General features: G+C 49.8%; 1 protein-coding gene across 5 annotated transcripts in view; it reads right to left on the bottom strand.

The window, feature by feature from the left end:
* Positions 1–19,256, bottom strand: part of Eri3 (ERI1 exoribonuclease family member 3) — a 128,969-nt gene that overhangs the window by 8,528 nt on the left and 101,185 nt on the right. For all 5 annotated transcript variants that reach the window (XM_055618508.1, XM_055618510.1, XM_055618506.1 and 2 more), the window contains one exon: positions 17,757–17,856. In XM_055618508.1, coding sequence (XP_055474483.1) covers positions 17,757–17,856 — 100 coding nt within the window. The remainder of the gene's footprint in view (positions 1–17,756; positions 17,857–19,256) is intronic.

Below are 19,256 nucleotides of genomic sequence, written 5' to 3'. Positions count from 1 at the left end.
GACATTCTTTCCAGATATACACTTCCTCTTCTCCCACTCAGCACTCTTATGGCTTCCAACCCTCCCCTAGACAGGGTCCTTATGGCCTCGCCTCTAAAGTGACCCCTTCTTTTGGCCCCTCCCTGTATCGCCCTCCACCCAACAGAGGTGCCTGGAGATGCCACAGGGCTGATGGTGAAGGATGATGGTGGCTCTACAATAAGGGGAAAAGGCAATTTCATCTTGATTAGCAGGCGATTTCTCTCTCTGTAATAAGCGTGCTCCAAATAATTAGCGTGTTTTACGTAATAATGAAATTACAGAAATGCAGTCCACTTATTCAAACAACTCACCATTACCATATTTTTAAATATTAGACTTAATTAGAGTTTATCACTTCAGAGAAGTATGCGGACCGAAGATGTTTTTAAAAAAATCCTCATAAAGTGTTTATTAAGCGCTGGTAAAGCTAGGATAATGATGTGTTTGGAAATTAAGGCAATCAAACACTTACCGCCGCTCCTGGAGGCCGGGCATGAAAATGAGGCCATTACACGCCCATTACCCGCCAGCTCATAGCCACTTGGGGGGTGGGGGGAGGATGTGCCTGGCCGAGAGGGCATGGTGCCCGGAAATGCTTCTGCCAACCTCCCAGAGATGCCTGACCAGTAAGCACAGCATCAGCCCCTCAGTTACTTACACCGCATTTGGCTGTCAGGAGCCCAACTCAGACTTGGCCAAGCCAATGACTGGATTGATCCCAAATGCCAAAGGAGACAACTCTGGTCTGACCAGCTCTGATCCAGACTTCCAGGCCTGGCAGGACACATCAATCCATTCACACCCAATGCAGAATGGGGACAGAAGCCAGGTCAGGCGGCCAGAGAGGTCCCAGAGAGGAGGTGGAGCTGGATCCCACTTTGGCTCCAGTTTCTGCTGAAGAAGTGGCAGGCCCAGACCAAGTGATCACTTCCAAGTCCAGGCCACACACGAAGGGGTCACTGGAGTGGTGGGAGGGAGCTGAGGGGCTGAGTTTGTATCTAAAGAGGAAGACCTTTAAAAACAGCCTGGGTCAGGGAAAGCAAGGGCAGAGGTAGTAGGTAGGGAGTGGGGCTGTAGACTTCAGACCCCATTTGTCCCAGTGAATAACTAATTCCAGAATTTATAGTGCTGGGTTTTTGTTCTGTGGCCATTTATATCTGTGAGGGGAGGAAATGAAGAGGCAGCACGGACGCCACATCTTTCTGTGTTATTGCTTGTCTGCCATTTGCAAATCATTATTAATTGTGGGCCCTGGTGGCAGGACGGGTGGGGGCCTGGCTGGGTACATCCACATAGCTCTTCATCAAGGACCCCAGCCGCTGCCCCAGAGAGCCAATTACCCCGCCCTGATTGGGATCAGATAAAGAGGGAATTTTTACAAATTAGGGAATAAATAGAATTTCCACACAGGGCGCGGGCAGGACCTGAGAGGCTATAATGAAAAACCATCCGTCACCATCAGCATGGCCTAGGCATAGAGCCCCAGCACTCCCTCCCTTGTGGGCTCTCCCTGATGTTCAGGGATCTGAGCAGGCGGGTCTGAGAACACTCTAGCCCTTCTAGGGCCTGGAAAAGGAGAGAATTTCCTGGGGGGGGGGGGAGATACCATGTGCTGGAGAGGCCCAGGCCCTGTCCTTGTCTCTGCTTGCCTGCCCTCACCCTTGGGGTCTCAGGGAGGAGACATACAGTCTTAAGAAAAACTAAAGTTGGGAACCATGGGGCCAAGAATACATCCATGCCCCCATAGCCATGGCAACCCTAGGGCAGAGCCCCAGCCCAGCCCCCTGGACTACTCAGTCTGGGCTCCCATTAGTGCTCCTCCCCTTGGATCATTAAATATGTATATCTTATTACACGCCTTGTTAGAGTATCGAGCTCTATTGACTGATGATAAATCCTGAGCCTCGTCCTGGCCGTAAATTTATCTGGAGATGATGAAGACTCAATAATCTAGTCAGGCAGATAATATCATCGGGCCTTAAAAAAGATCATTACATTATATGTCAGAATTAAAAGTGAAATACGCTGTAGTAACAGGGCGCTGCTCTGGCCATTACCACAGATGCCCGCCTCCCAGGGCCCATTCCCGGCCCAGGTGGAAGGGCTGGGCCACTAGGGGCAGCTACAGCTAGAAGTGACAGACTACATCTAGGTAACCCCATGGCCAAGCCTGAGGTCGGAAGTAAAGAACTGTCTATCCAGAACAGCTGAGCAGACCTAACATACACAGTAAAGACCCTATCCCTAAGGGATAGCTCGGTCTTTGGGGGCCTTCAGCAGCTCTAACAGGGAAACGTCAGCATTATCATCACTTCAAGAGTAGCCTCAAAGACTGAGGACAGATTCTTTCCAAAATGGAGGCACCGAGATACTCAGTAGTTAGGTGACTTGTACTGCCCTAGACAATGGGCCTAGAGTCCCAGGTCCATACAGTCTAGCAGAAGCCTTCCTGTGAAGTGCTGGCAGTCCACCTCTCCCACCTCCTTCCTTAGAGGCCTGCTGCTCAGTTTCCATCTTGACCTGAGAAACTGTGGTATCAGCCTCTCCACTCATTCACCTTACAATGTTTCTCTGTCTGACCTTTTACTACTCATTTCAACAGTAACAAACCTAACCTCTGAAGTATCCCTCTGTTCTTTTCTTTGAGATAATTCAGATACCCCTACACTAACTACCATATATGCATTTTCTTTCACTTAACTGGAACCTGGAACCATTGACACCTCTACCCCTCCACATGCCTCTGGCTATACACCACCCTGCCTTTGTTCCCTAATGTGGCAGGGCCAAAAATACGTGACTACAGCTACTTTTGGTTCTATGATCCTTGCCAGTCACCAGGTTAGAGGTGGGCAAGTGTTCTGTCTTCTGAGACACAGAGGTAAGTTTACTGGAAAGCCTTCAGTGAAAACTTCACACTATGAAGAGAGGCATGAAGGAAGATCTTTGCATTCTGCTGTTTGCATTCTGCTGTTTCCGTACCTGCACACCCTCTGTCTGGGATTACAGAGGCCATCATTCAGCTTACAGGGGAGTTATCTGTGGAACCAGGCTGAACAGCTACAGAAAACTAGAAACATTTCTAGGTCTTTGAGGACAATCCTGGAAGGCTGGATCAGTCACGCAGACAATTACCTTACCTCTAGATTTCTTTCATTGTATGTTAAGTCTCCTTATTACTAAGTATGTTTTAAAACAGGTAACCATGGCCTATCTTTTTCTTGCAGCTGAAAGCATACAGCCATAGTTAGTCTTCACTGTCAACTTGACTGGATTTGGAATCACCTAGAAGATACACCCTGGGAATATGTTTGTTTTTTTTTTTTTTCTAGAGGAGTTGAACTGAGAAGGAAAGGTCTGCCCTGAATGTGAACAGGGTCATCCCATGAGCTGAGGTCCCTTACTGAATAAAAGGTAAAGAAAGAAAGCCAACTGAGCATTAGCATTCATCCTGCTTCCTGACCGTAAATGCAATGGGATAAGCTGCCTCATGATCTTGCCACCATGTGTTCCCTGCTATGAGGTTGAATCTTCAGACTGTGAGACAAAATAAATGTTTCTGACAGGTATGATGGCACTTGGGAGGCTGAGGCAGGACTGCTGTGTTTTCAAGGTCAGCCTAAGTGAGAGTGATACCCTGTTTCTCAGAACTCTGAAGGAAACAACAACTTGATTTGGGCAGCTCTTTTACCACAGCAATGAGAAAAGTGATTAATACACTAACTAATATGAACTCTAAAGGCAGGAAGAATGGCAGAGGAACGTCCTATATGCATGGAGGAGACAGGGCAAAAAGACACTGCTGTGTCAGACTGGTAACCCTTACGTACTCTGGAAACATCTAATCAGATTGCTTCTTAAAAAAAAAAAAGATGTATGTATGTATGTATGTATGTATGTATGTATGTATGTATATATGTATGTATATAGTGTTCTGCTGCATGTGTGCCTGCATGTCAGAAGAGGGCACCAGATCTCACTATAGATGGTTGTGAGCCACCATGTGGTTGCTGGAAATTGAACTCAGGACCTTTGGAAGAGCAGCCAGTGCTCTTAACCTCTGAGCCATCTCTCTGGCCCACCATATTGCTTCTTAGTGTATCTTAGGACATAGGACATGCTACTAGAAAGGCTAAAGAAGTCTAGCTTTGGTTAAAACCCCTGTGAAAGAAGAGGGTGAGAAAATGAAAGTTAACCAAGGGAAGAATTACATTTGTGGTTTGCAGTGTCAGCTGATTAGAAGCTTCCTGGTTCCACAGTCTACTGAGACTCAGGTTTCCATCTCTTTTCTGTCCCACTATCCCCAGACTGGCACTCTCTCACACTGTGTTCCACACAAGAGGAGGAGGAGGAGGACAGGAAAAGATAAGTACAACATACTGCTACATAAACTTCCCAGCAACCTCAAGGCTCCTGCCCAGTGTGAGCACTTCCCTTTAACCTTCAAGTCAACAAGCTCCTGCCCTCCCCATAAATCTCAATCTACCAGTCCAGTACTCCAGCTCACATTCCCAAACAGGCCAATACTTGATCTATTTGCATCTGTCATAAGAGGGGACCAATCCTGCTATCTCTTCTGAAGCTCATTTGTCCACCTTACCTAGGATCTGCAGTCTAAGCCAGCATGCACACGTTCCAGTGGCCTGGACCTGAGTGCCCTTATTATTGAATATAGCCCTAGTGTTCTCCAGCCCTGACTCTGCAACCTCCCACCTGGAGGCCAGACTCTAGTTAATGCCTCTCCCAGTTGGCTGGTACCCATACTCTGGTCCCTTTCAGAGATACACCTCTCAGACTCCTGATGCTTAAGGTCTCCTTTCCTCCCATCTTATAACCTGTTTCACTGAAGCTGTATTCTTTAATGACCAGGGTCACCTCACAGGGGTGGGGCTTTTTGAGTTAAATTTCTATTTTATCTTTTTATGTGTTTTTGCCTAATATCTATATACCACTTGTGTGCCCGGTGCCCATGGAAGCCACCCACAGAGGGCACTGGACCCTGTGAAGCCGAAATTACAGGTGATTGAGCACCATTATATGGATTCTAGGAATCGAACCTGAGTCTTCCGAAAGAGCTATCTCCCCAGCCTTTTATGTTTGAGCCATACTCACTCTCCGGTGTGGCTTTGGTAACACTGGCCTTTCTTACCGTGCTATCTGGCTCCTGTGAGCACTTGTTCCTCCGCACATTCTTCAGATGTGCTTCTCAAAGCTGTCACTCTGTTTTTCTCCTTAAGCAGAATTATCTACCCTGCTGACCCTTTTCCAATAACCTCTAGGTCTATATTTTTACTACCATGCCTCATTTACGTAAAAACAAAAATACTGCCATTCTTTCCACAGTGGTGTATTTTTAAACCATAATTCTAGTTATTTCATTCCATCTTAAATCCCTTCAATGATCCTGGAGTAGAAAAGGAAAATAATGGAAACCATGGTCAAACTAAAACAGGGCCAATGCTAATTTTGCTAATGTTGACAACTGTACTGTGATTAAAGATATTAACAGAGTTAAGCTAGATAAGTGAAATGTAGAAACTTGCCTGCAAGGAGCCTGGTGATGTAGCTAAGTAGAGTGTTTGCCTATCGTACGTAAGGATCTAGGCTCAGTCTACAGCATGGAATAAACCAGGTGTGGCACACATCTAAAACCCCAGTACACGGGAGGCAGAGGCAGAATTCAAGGCTTCTTTGGCTGCATAGCCAGCCCGGGCTACGTAGTAAGATCCTGTCTGAAAAAAAGAAAAGAAAAGAAAAAAAATCTAAGAATGACAGATGGCTCAGTGGTTAAAAGCACCTGTCTGCTCTATCAGAGGTCCTGAGTTCAATTCCCAGCAACCACATGGTGGCTCACAACCACCTATAAAGAGATCTGATGCCCTCTTCTGGCATGCAGGGGTACATGCAGAGGAGCACTCATTTACATAAAACAAAACAACAACAAACAGAATGAAGGTCAGATACAGGTATGCACACCTTTAATCCCAGCACTAGGGAGGCAGAGGCAGGTGGAGTTCCCTGATTTTGAGACCAGGGAGTGTTCTCTAGAGATATGCTGTCTCAGCCCCCCCACCACACCCTCAACTCCCACCCTCAAAATATAAGAATAAAGGTCAGGCATGGTGGCATGGTGGCGCACGGCTCTAAGTCCAGCTTTTGGGAAGTGGAAGAAAGCCATAAATTCAAGGAATGGGCTGTATTAAACCTTGAAAGCAACTGCCACTTCCTCAGGTGGTTGTTTCCTCCCCTAGGAAAGAACCTAAACTCCTTTACAAACTTTTGGGGGTCCGTTTATCCCTCTAGTCTCATCGTTCTCCCTCAGGAGGTACAGCCCCTTTCACATGCTCTTCTTTGTCTAGAAGCCAACTTCGCATCCAGCACTCTTCTCATTCCCTGGGTCCTAGGCTGGCTCATGTCGCTATGGGTCATCGCACCTTGGCCCCCTGTCTGTGTCAGGATCTTTTCTGTATGTTCCCACAATTACCTAAATAGGCCTCCTCATCATGACTGCTTCTGACACTTCCTGCTAGACAATATGCCACTTGAGGTGTTATTTACACGGAGGCCCCTCAGGAAAGATGTATAGAGTTGGAGGAAGGGGAAAGCGTAAGCCCAAGATCACAGATGAACCTTCTCCAGCCTGAAATTTGCCACCCAACACCTCTACATGCCAAGGCTCTGAGTATCAGTCATGGTCCTCGTTTCCAGCTTCTCAAGTGCTGGAGGTGTCTGCTTCTCCCTTCCTAGCATCTCGGTTCTTCCAAGACAACACTAAGCGACCACCTGGAAGGACGTCGTCATCAGCAGAGTGGGAGTGTTGGTGCTGGTGGTCCCCAGTCCTAGGCAATGATGCCCTAGAGAACAGCTCAGCTGTGCGTCGGGACTCTGGGGAGGGGGGCCGGCTGGCCCCCTAAGCCCCGTCCCACCTGGTAAATATTTTATCCTCAAGCTGCTCAGCTAATCCTTATTAATTTCAATACGCTGCCTTGCCTGGCTCGGCTCCCAATGCATTATTTATCCCCTTTGTTTGTTTGTCGCTAACAGGTGGGCCCCAGTGGAGGCGCTGACTGGGGACAAGCCCACTCCATCACAGTGTGGCTGTGAATTAATCATGAGGACTAATGGGAATCACCTCAGCTCCAGGCACTTCCCTAGCCACCTCTGCTTGTGCTGGCACCCAGGGGTGGACCAGGGCCATTTCAACTCCATTTAACTCAATTCAAAACAGCACATTTTATTTATTGTCCGCCTACTCTTGTCAGGCACTGTGCTATGCTTTGGAGACACAAGATGAAAACACACAAGTTCTTGCCCTCAGGGAACTTATGGTCTAGTGGGGAGAGGGAGCTCAAACATCTTCTGAGCAGTGACTCTTAATTATAATGGTGATTAAATGCTGTAAGGAGGGTGTGCAGGGTGCTGTGGAAGAGTACATGGAGGAGAAGGGGGTCTGGCCAAGTCTAGGAGTGAACCTTGCTGAGTTCAACAGCTTGATTCCAGCCTTGGCACTGTGGCCTCTTAAAGTTGTCTGTGGTGTGAGGCTCACCCCTCCAAAAGCTCTGATGTCCTGCTGGCTGCGCACCATGGGGGCAGTAGTCGGTATCACTAGACTTCACTTATCTACGTTTCAGGGACTACAGGCGAGCACTTGGCTTGGTCCTTGGGAAGCAGCTTATATGCACCTGTCAGCTCCTTGAAGGCTGGGCTTCATGGTGCTTACTCTCAGTAAGCCTGAGAGGGCGTTGTCATTGTCAACCCCAAGGAAGAAGAAACAGAAGTTCTTACGGCAAGAATGACTTGCCCAGGACCACTCAAGCTGGAAAGGACAAGCCTCAACCAAAACGGGTTTAGCCTCATGAATATATGAGATATACAGTCTGTGTGGGCATTTCCCTAGGGATCTCTTGATGACCAAGGGCCCTAGCTCCTGAGAACAATGCTAAAAGCCCCTGGCTTAGGAAGCAAGCACAGCTCTGAGAACACATGGGTCTCACTGTGCACATGCTCAGGGTTTATAATTCTATTCAAAGTGGCCACTTGGAAAATCCATATGTCTCCAGGCTCTCCGTACATCATGGTGTCAAGTCCTGGAGCAGAGGCATCCATCAGCAGCGCCCAAACGCCATGCATGGTCTGTGTACCACACTCCTGATCCCACCCTGTGCTCCTTGGAACTCACTGCTTTGGTTTACCCTGACCTGTCTGAGGGCCCACAGCTGCCCTAGCCTGGTGACTTGGCCACCCTCCTTTGCCCCCTCGAGACTCAGCCTGTGGCTACCCTCACCCCAGCTGCTGATGCCTCCCTTGCTCTCCTCCACCTGTCTCTGCGCTCTCAGAGCTAGGCAGCCAGCTTGGAGGCAGCTTCGCTAACTTGCTAACGTGCTGCCCACGCTGTTCTTAAAAATTTATGGCTGTGCAACATGAAAAATCCGGCTGAGGAACCGTCATTAGCAGAGCTGCCTTCCTCCCCCACCAGAGCTGCCCTCGTAAATTGAGATTTATGGCTATGGCAGGCGGGGTGGGGGCATGTACACTGGTAAGCATGTTGTGGAGGAGAGGGGGGGAAGAGGCCAATGAGACAGCAGGGGGGCCTGGGGCTCCCCCCTGTGGCAGCTCCAGCTCACCACAGGCTTCGGTGAGGACACCTCCAAGGCAGGTTCTGGCCAGAGGTGTAAGCACAGTGGATGCTGGATTCTGCTTGGCAGTGGACCGGGATGGGAGGGGCCTAAGTCAATACTGGCTTCCTCTGGCAGGCATGTAGGACCAGATCCTGAGGTTCCACGTGCTAAGCACTGGTTCCTTAGTAGGATTAGGGAGGACAGGGAGGTCAAATCTAGTGGCGAGCATGATCCTTGCTGGGGTCACCCCGAATCGGCTTCCCCAACTGGGACTGTGTAAGTCACCTGTGCAGTGGTTCTCAACCTTCCTACTGCTACCACTCCTTAATACAGTCCCTCATGCTGTGGCGACCCTGACCATAACATCATTTTCATTGCTACTTCATAATGGTAATTTTGCTGTTATGAGTCGTAATGTAAATATATGATACGTATGATATCTGATATTCGACCCCTGTGAAAGGATCATTGACTCCCCCATGGGGGTCACAACTCCCAGATTATAGAGACCTGAAGGGAGGCAAAGAGGTTATAAGGAGCCTCCCTCTGTCCTACTTCTTAGTAAGAAGCACAGGGAGAGACTGAAGGCATGCGTGTGCACAGGTCGGGCCTCACTCCTACAGGCTCCTCACACAGGACAGACTAGGGCTGAAGAGAGGTGATCCCATTGTGCCCACTCTCAACGCTAGGCCCTCTCCACTTGGCTCCTCTCCACTTACTCCCCTGCTCACTTAGCCCTGTCAGACGGGCCATTATGAAATTGGGGTTTCATTTACAGACTAATTAAACATTACAGCTTGTTCACAATTACAACGCGGGGATGAGGGAGTAACTAATTACGGAAGAAATGAGCTAACATTTATCTCTGCTCCCACCCTCCCTTTCTCCACTGGCCCCCACAATCTGGCTTCCTCTCTGTGGTCAGTACCAGCTCTATTTATTTCCTAAGAGTAAGGAACTGGGAAAGCCTGGTTACCTCTTCCCTTCAAATCCAACTGCTGTTCCCAATTATCCTGGGGGTGGGACTTGGCTCCTAGGACCCTGTGCAAGAAAGACCCTGTGGGCATGACTAAAGTATGCTCAGAGCCCTGTGACAGTATGTACGGCTATGACCTCTGGGGTAGAGGAGGCTCTGATTTGGATTGCCAGGGTGATAGTCCTACTGGACTCTGTGTCTTTATCTTACACATGAGGACTTTGGAGTGGCTGTTTATAGATGTGTGTGATCCTGTATGTGCATAGGTGAACCATGTTTCCAGCCCTTAGCCCCAGAACAGGACGGAAATCACTAAGTGGCTATAGGTGGTGATGGGCAGAAGCTGGCCCAGGATGTGGCCCTGACAGCCCAGAGCCCACTTCCCACTGGGCAGCCTCATTCACTCTAACTCAGAGGTGGGAGAGAGGAGGAGCTTCTCTACTCCAGGGCTCCCAGGACCTGGGCTTGGCCTTTGGCCACATGTTCCCTCTAAGGTCCAAGGAGCCTCCTGGGGGCTTAAGAGTGCCCCCTGTAGGCAGGAGTCCTGGGGTCCTGCTGGCCTGACACAGGGTTTAATATAGTAACAGCGAGTATAAGCGTTTCCATCCTTCCTGCCTTTGGGCAGAAGAAGAAAGGAAAGAGGAGGGAGAGGAGGGAGCGAAGGGAGCCGGCTGAAGGGAGGCTTTGAGGCCTCAGAACTCACATCAAACAGCCGGATCTGGGCCTAATTGTCTGACCCCTGCCCCTGCCTTCAATCAGCTCTGCAGCTTCTGCCCGCCCCTTGCCTAACTAGCAGCCATGTTCTCCTCATTAGGACAAGTTCCCCTTGCACACATGTCCTCGGACATGTCCCCAGCACTCCCAGCTCCCAACCCTGCCTGGTGGGAGGGTACAGCAGGGACCCAATTTTGGAGGGCCTCTGTGACAGCTATACCCTAGCTGGCCCAAGTCACATAAGCCCCTGTCCTTGGGCTACAGGGCCTAGTGCCACATGTTATGACAGGCTTCTAGGCTGGCTCGGTTGCTGGGTACATTCTATCCTCTGTGTGTCCTTGCAGTAGTACCACTGTCTCAGACACGCAGTCCCCATGGACAGAACCTAAACGGCTTTTATCCCCTTAGCCTGGAATGGAGAGATCAGTTTGGCAGGCGGGTCAGAGACTAGGTCTGAGTCTATGTGCACAAACTGGGATCTGAAGAAAGTCATCTTCCCACTGGCCACAGTGGCTCATTCAGTGGGTTCAGCTGTGGTGGCATGTGCAGTGCTGGCAGGATGGTGCTCAACTTCTCTAGGGGAGATCTGGGTTTCAATTCCAGCTCCCTTGTTTTCTTGTTAGACAGCCCGAGGGGAGAGACAACCTTTCTGAGATTTCATTTCCTCACAAATATCCCTGCATCAGAGTGAAAGCTGCCTCAGGGTGCCCAGCTAGTGCCAAGGCCAGAAGCACCTAGGTTGCACCCTAAACATGGAGGCAGGAATGTCACACAGCAGCTCTAAGGTGAGGGGTAGGGCCTTAGCTTAAGGAATGCCTTGTGGTCAGATGAGGCAGTCTCATGAGGAATGGGGCTGTCACCTGAGGACTAAGAGCTGGAGGAGGCAGCTGCAAACATCCCTGAAGGCAGGCTGTGTAAGACACTCTTGAAATTAATTCTCAGGGTGCAGGACCCATTCAGGACTCAGAGAGAGAGGCCAGTCATGGCTCTGGGCCCTGACATTGTCTCTCACCTTAAACCAGTGGTAATGACTTGCAAATATTGATGAAAAAACGTAAACTACAGAGATTGTGGTTTTCAGGAAGTGAAGGTGGGGAGAGGGGATAAGGAGGAAAATAAACTGCAATGAAGTCCAGTTATCTCCCATCTGTAGCTGTTCCTAATCCCCTAGCCCAAAGGAATCCAATGCAGCCCCTTATCTGCCCTGTCAATCATTCAATCACCGCCCAGTGCTTGGTGGGCACCACACTCACACACACATGCTCTCACAAACACAGGCACGCCACTGATTCTTTCTCCAACATTCCCGCCCACCCCCAGCCCATTACTCTTCTGAGTAGGAGCAGCAAGCACGCACAGGTCCTGCCAGATGGATGCAATTTGCATAATATCAGCGGTGAAGGCTGCAAGATCACCAGGGGTCAGGGCGCTGACATCCCCACACAGTCTATCTGCAAGTGCTAATTTGGCCAGCATTGATCTGTCTTTCTGATTTCTTTGTCATTTACGTCTGCGATGGTCTGACAGGAGATACAGAGAGAGACAAGGGGAGGCCAAGCCAGCCCGGGGCTAAGAAGGAAGGGAACAAAGATTGTGGGGCTTTCAATGCATCACCCACACGGAACACAGACCAGAACCTTCCTCCATCCATCAACTCACCCGTCTATCTATCCATTTTTCTATCTGGAACCGTCACTGAAGACTACAGCCTGAATCAGTGGCAACATCCAGTTCCAATGACATATATCCCTATGGGCCGCAGGGGAGGGGGGTCTTGTTCAGGGAGGAAACTACCAGTATCCCTCACTCCCAGGGGCCACCTAGGTATGAAGTGGAGACCCTATGGGTACCTGGATAATTATCCCTTATGGCTACCTACTTTCTGGATCTTCACTTTCTCCAGGCCACACCAGAAAGGAGAGGACAGGGGAAGGTACGGGGAAAGACACCCTAGTTCGGTTTCACTCTGACAGGGAGCTACACAAAACCAAAACAGTAATGGTGGTAAGTAGTGAGACATGGTTGAGGACAGGTGAGAAGAGGGGCTTCAAAATCTACAGGGGCCTACCACCAATGCTCCATGGCCCTTAGATCATCTTTTGCTGATTCTAAAGCCTTGTAGCTCAGCCAGAAAGCCGTGTTTCATGTTGGCTCCACGTGTTACCTGCAGACTCCCCAGCTAGAGTCTTTACATTTTCCCTTGTCTGGTAAGAAGCTCAGGATAGGGAAAAGATGTCTGCCAGGCCAGACATCATGGCAGAAAGGGAGGCAAGAGGCCTCTGCAGAGAGGACATGGTCACTGCCAAGAGATGTGGAAGGAGCTGAGCATTTCCAGGGGTGCAACACCCTTCCCCCACCTTAGCCCCTCCCCCTTTCCCGTTCTACAGTGGAGGAGCAGGGTGATCAGAAGGAACTCCCTGCTGGGCAGGAGGAGGGGTTGGTGTCCCCCTGTGCTAATCCTGGGCTAGGTCTTCAGAGAGACCCGGGAAACTTCAAGGAGGGGACGCCAAAGCTGTACTGCAGCTGAGCTCATTAGCCAGCACCCCCCCTCCCCAGGAGAAGGAGGGCGGGAGGCCCAGTGAGCTTGGCGGCAGAGAAAAGGCTGTCACTGTCCTTTCTTCCTTTTGGTACAAGCGTCTCCCTGAGCCTACGATTCTCCTGCAGTGACACCTCTCACGGGCACTAATGAGATCCATGCCACAGAGCTAATGCATTCTGACTGGACTCTGATAGACACCCCACTCACTCCTGTGGGGGAGACCACAGGCTAGTATTTCCTTCCACAGAGGGGGCACCCCTCCTCCCCCGGCCACCACCTGCCAGCTCAGCTCTTGCCAAACTATACTGGGCAGCAAGCTCCAGGAGAGTCCATTTGGTCTCTGGCCATGCCACCTGTGCCGTGTGCCTCAGCAGGACCCCCCTCAGCCTCAGAGCAGAGGGGCTCGGACCGCAGAGCAGGGCCACCCAGCTGGATTTCAGGGTCTGTTCCAGTTATTCTCGCCAGCTGAAACCTGCGGTCTGTGGGCTCTGTTACAATAGCAGATTTGACTGCTACTTGCTGTGTAGATTTCAGAAAGGAAAGAAGGGAAGAAACCCAAGGCTTGGTATGATTTTCTTTTCTCCTCCTCCTCCTCCTCCTCCTTCTCATCTTTCCCCACTCCCCTTGTCCTCTTCTTTCTTCTTCTTCTTTTGGTGCTAGAGACTGAACCTAGGGCCTTGCTCTTGCTGGCAAGAGCTCTACCACTGAGTTGCATCCCCACAAATCAGCAGGTGCAGCACTCTGGCTTCAGGGCAAAGACGTTTCAACAGGGCTGATGGACAGTAGCACCTGCCTTTCCTTCTTCAGCTGTTCAGGCCTATAAGGTTCCCATAATCTTAAGGAAAACAGGGAGAGGGAGAGGGAGTGTGAAGGCTGAGGGGAAAGTCTAGTGGGTGTGGTGGTTTCTCTCAAGCATGAGGATCTGAGTTTGATTCCCAGAATCCAGGTTTTTGTTGTTGTTGTTGTTGCTGTTTTCAAGTCAAAGCAATCACAAAGTTCAACACTGCAAAGGAGCAGCACTGGCAGGGCACAGGGATTGAGAAGTTGGTATTTATTTAACCCTGGTTCCTCAGTTCAACTGGCTGTGGGACTTTAAGCAAATCATTCAGCTAAGCTTCAGATTCTTCATCTCTAATAAGGGAAAGGTGATACCTACCCTCACATGAGTATTAGGGAAATTAGTTTATATACAACAATAGGAACACTTTGCTGACTGATGAAATGAAAGAAAGGCAGACAACTCAGCAGTCACTGTGAGGCCGTCCTGCCTTGGAGACAAGCTAACCAAGGGTGCTGACAGAGCTACACAGCCTTGGAATTTGGCGACAGTTAGCAGCTCTGCCACTGCAGCCCTCCCTCGTACACTAGGCTTCCAAAGCCAAACCGACCCCCTCCCTACTAAAATGTCTTGCTCATAACTGTCTAAAAGCCTTCCTGCTCAGTGCTCTAGCATCTCTGGATGCTCCTTAGCCATTCCTAAACTGTCATCTCCTTCAGTCCCCAATGCCAAGCTCAAAATTCTACCTGAAATTTCCATGGATACCAGGTACCATGTCTTCTATACCAATTAACTTGTGGCCCTGTCATAATTTTGTACACACAACAGCTGCAAAGCAAGCAGTTAATGGCTGAAAAGAAAGTCTAACCTGGATCCTTGACCCTTTTTCAGTGCTGCTCTGGCTCTCAATCACCTTTTTGTGCCTTTCTTTTGGCCTCCCTGTCCTGCAGACTCTTCTTCATCAGTCCTCCCCAAACAAAACAGCAGACCATTCTCAAAGCTCAAATTCGAACTGCCCCAAACACTCCTATGGCTCCCCTCAAACAACTCAAGATAAGCACTGTCTGGTCTTCCTCCCACCTATGCTGTTCCATAGCCTATCTCGCTGTCCTCCTCCTGTCACCTCACCCCTGCAGCAAGCCTGCCTCCTTGCACTCTTGAGTACCTCCACATCATCAATGTCATAGCCCCATGGCATTGTGGAAGAGCCAATCAGAGTCTGGAGATGGCTAAGTGGTGGGATCTGCACAATTCTTGTCTCGCGTCACCCAATGCTGCCTCATCCCCCACCCAATAATATACATACCATTCCCTACTCCAGCCTGGCAGCTCCTCACACAGTTAATTAGCACCATGTCACTGAGGACCAGCCTGAGTGGCCAGTGACAGGAGCTGACCCCTGACCCCAGGGCTGGGAAGCAGTCCACATCAAACTCTTACAGCCGACCCTTTTAGCACGCACAGTAACTCGGGGCACCGCCAGCTGAAGCTCATTAAAGCTGTCTCTTTGGTGCGAGGGCCATTAACCTCACTGCTCAAAACCCACGCCTCCCCTCCCTGCCTCTCCCAGCCCAATTAATGCCCTCCGTCCTCCCTCCCTCCCTTCCAAGCACCCTTACCCACACCTCGGAGCTAGCCAGGAGCTGGCAGGGCTGCCCTCTTCATTCAGATTGCATAGACCAAGTGCCAAGAAGGGCCAGTGCCCTGGCAGCCTCTGTCATTGGCAAAGCCATAGAGAGGGAGTTCCCTGAGCACCTACCTTGGGATGGGCCATACACAAGCCTTTCCCTGGGTTGCTCACTGGCCCCTCCCACTGTCCCAGGAGGCTGGCAGCACTGCCCCTCAGCTGAGGTCTCAGGGTTCTGTACAGGAAAGCTAGAACTATTTCTGGCTTCACCATTACTCAGAGCCGTCAGATGCCTCCTGGGCCAGAGAGGAAAATGTTCTTTAAATGGGAGGCCACCTCAGGAGTCCTAACCCAGGAGAACAGACAAGGAAGGTTATCACTGAGCCTCAAGAGGCAACAAAGAGTAGCAAGAGAAAGTTGTTCTCCTCACAAACACACCCTAGTCCAGACATACAGAAGCGGGACACTTAGCTCAACTCTGTGGAGGATGCCTTACCACAGGCCACCCCCAGACTCCATTGCTGCTAGCCCTCCTTCCTTGAATGGATGCAAGTCTTTTCAGTGGTCCTATTCTCCCTAGCCTCTCCCTTTTCTATCACTCTCCCACTGACCCATTTACTCACTAGCTTTTCATCCATCTAGCTACAAGATTTTATTGAGCAATTACTAAGAGCTAGCTTCGTGCAGTACAAACTGCTGTACTAATTCTGAATCAGAGTCCTGATCATGTCATTCTTTTTGTCTTCTAACATCCCCTCTGAATTATATTCAGGGAGGGAAGAATCATCTTTTAACCAGGATTCAAGACTCTGCTTCTAGCTATTTACTAATATTCCGTCTTAGGAAACTGCTTGCTGATGTCTAAACTTGTCTTCCCAATATGATGGGCTCTTTCAGGTCTTCAGGCTTTCTTTGTACACACATGTTCCCTGCTTAAATACTACTCCTTTGCTTTTCTATAATAAATAGAAAACTTATTTATTCTTCAAGATCTCAACTCAAGTATTTTTTCCTAGTACATTTTCTATTCGACCCTCAAGATTTATCACCTAGTTGGGTTTGGTGTCTCCTCTAGGCTACATGGAAACCCTTCTATGGGAAAGAACAGCAGTTATAGCAGGGTACCCTCAGAACCCCAGACCTTTTTCCCCCCGGGTACCTAGCAATGATAGAGGGCATCCTAGGAATCACTGCGCTGTAGATGAAGTAGATACCCTGGCAACTCAGAACAGGGAAGCTTCCCTAGTTTCCCAGATGTTTCTACCATAACAGTTGAGCATCTGGCTGGGAAACACCCATTTCAGGCTCTTTCCCTCCGCAGCATGCTGAGCACCCACTGGGCACTGACAGATGTGGAATGGGTAAGGGGGCTAATCTGTAGCAAGTGGCTGAGACCATCTACCATTCTGATGTTTTGCTCCCTCTCTACCCCTTTACCGATGATACCTTGTCAAAAGTAATCAAGTTCTAATGAAGCCATAATGTCACCAGGATCACCCTGGCTCCATCCCCTGGAACAATGCCTACAGCTGGTCATTTGTGTCCTTGGAACATCTGCACACACACCACACACAGAATAAGAGACACAGAAAAAAGACTTTCTTCTGACAGATACACGCAGGCTGGTGGCTGTTTCCATAATCAGACGCGTGCCCTCAAATAAACATGGATGTACTGTTAAGCATACCGCCTCTTCTAACAGGCATGCACAAAGATGGACACCTCATGCTCAGACTCGAAGACATACAGGCAAGCTGTCACACACAGACACGCTACTCCCTCCGACACATATTCACACTGATGTACCAGAAGATCGCAGAGCTGCCAACTCTGCGTAACTACAGCCACTCCCGTTTCTCCCGAGCACAGATCCCTGAGCGTTACCCCACCTGTTACCCCAAGTGCCCCTCCCAACCCAGGCACTGCTCAGTGGAGGCTGCTGCTCCTAAGGGGGAGTCGATACCCAGTGGACGAAGTCATCGGTCAGAAGGACCTAGACTAATTAAAAGCTGGTGAGGTTTAAATAATTCATCTCCTTAACTCCCATTGATCGTCCAGTTTAGTGGCCACAGACTTGAAACAATATTAAACAGCCTCCTCCAGCTCCACAGGGGGTGGGTAGGCTGACATGTGCCACATCCCTGAAGACACTGCCCACTAGGGATGCAGGCAATGGGGACAGACGACAGCACTGTGAATCCAAGACCACCTGTGACTCACCCAAAACCTATACTCCAGTCTCCTCTGAAATGTTTTGAGAGGTCCCTTCTAATTGCTCCAATCCATAAAGTCCTCACTCTGGCCCCCCTACCTCCTCCCTCCAGCCAATGACAAGAACCTTCCATAGGGTTGGGATGCTGACTGAGACACAGAAACCCTCTGTTTGCTGGGGTGGGGGCAGGGGGATGGGCTGAGGCATTTGGGCAGGGGACTGCCCGAGCTGCCGGGGGGGGGGGGGGGGGGGGGGTTGTGGAGGGACTGACCAATGCCGCTGTGGGGCCGGCCTATGTGTTGCAGGCTGAGGCCCTTGTTCATGTCTAGTAGTCCATTCTTGGGCCAGCAGCCCATGGCGAAGCTGTAAGCCTGGAAGACAGGAGGTTAAGAGTCATTAAAAAAGGTCCTGACCACTGAGCAAACCCCATTCACCAAGTCTCTCCCAAGTTCCCACTTCTTCCCCTCAGGGACTTGTAATACCACCTCATTAGAGCCCCCTCACCACGTTCCCTTTTTATCAAGCTGGTTCCCACCAGCAAGAAAGACCCCTTCTTTCTCTGATGTCTTCTTTCTCCTGGGCTTTCCCCTTCAGCAGCTGCCATCCTTGAGGGGTGACCCCTGCAGGGCTCCTTTCTATAATTCTGGCTTGCTAAGGTCTTTATGAGGAGTCTTCCCTTATCAGAGCACCCCCGCCCCCCACCCCTCCACATATTCCCATTCTAGAGCACCACAACTGTGCTGGGCTACTTCCCTTGGTATTACTGGTTACAAAGATCTGGTCTCAGGTAGGACCTATGAGATCAGTGTCTCCAAATTTTATTCCACAGACAGGAAAAAAAAAAAAAAAAAAAAAAAAAAGGAACTGGCCAATGACATGCCTATGGTCACACTGTTTTTGATTCTGCATAGGCAAAGTTGTGAAAAGCTTTAAGTGCTGTGTGAGAGCTCAATGAAAAGGAAGTAAGGTCACTAGGTCAACTCAAGCATCAGTGAGAGAAATACAGGGTGTGTTGTAAGTGTGTGTGTGTGCATGTGTGTGTGTGAGTGTGAGTGTGTGTGTGTTCTGTTGAAGGTCAAGTGCTCACTTATGCATATTCAAAGCGGCCACCCATTGATCTGTACTTAATTGTTTTCCTGGGGTTGGGGAGAGAGTGCTGGGGGCATCGATCTACTCAGGCCCCCAGCAGCTCCACCGCCCCTTCCACTCTCTGTCATACCATCTGGACTCCCTCTGTGGGGAACACATGGCAGGACAGGACCTGCCTTCCCTCAGTGGGGCAGGGCCAGCAGATTCTTCTCTCACTGCCATGAGAGGTCTAATGTCACAGATGAGGAAACTGAGGCCCAGAAGAAAGTGATTTGACCTATGTGACTTAGCCCTCTACAATGTGGCTGAGGGGGATTTCTTCCTTCTGAGCTTGCCAAAAAAAAAAAAAAAAAAAAAAAGTCCTGGGCTTCCACCAGCGGGCCTGATATCAAATAAAACATTTACCTATCCCTTCACTTCAAAAGTCACTGAACACAAAGCTGACCCTCCTCTAATGGCAGGAGGGTGAGAGCATGTGAGACAGTGGCAATGGGGATGAAACTTGGGTGAGTTGAGGTCGGTGACAGAACCAAAATGCCTGCCAGCCATGCTTAAATAAGCACTGGAGCGCCCACCTACATCTGGACCCAGCACTCCCACACAGAGAAAACCCAGTATAGGGTCAAAAGCAAGACGTGTGTGTGTGTGTGTGTGTGTGTGTGTGTGTGTGTGTGTGTGTGTG

Source organism: Psammomys obesus, unplaced genomic scaffold, assembly GCF_907164565.1.
Source record: "Psammomys obesus unplaced genomic scaffold, mPsaObe1.curated_primary_1811, whole genome shotgun sequence".
In the NCBI taxonomy this organism is placed as follows: Eukaryota; Metazoa; Chordata; class Mammalia; order Rodentia; family Muridae; genus Psammomys; species Psammomys obesus.
Note: the sequence above shows the minus strand (reverse complement) of the source record. Positions and strands in the feature narration are given on the sequence as shown.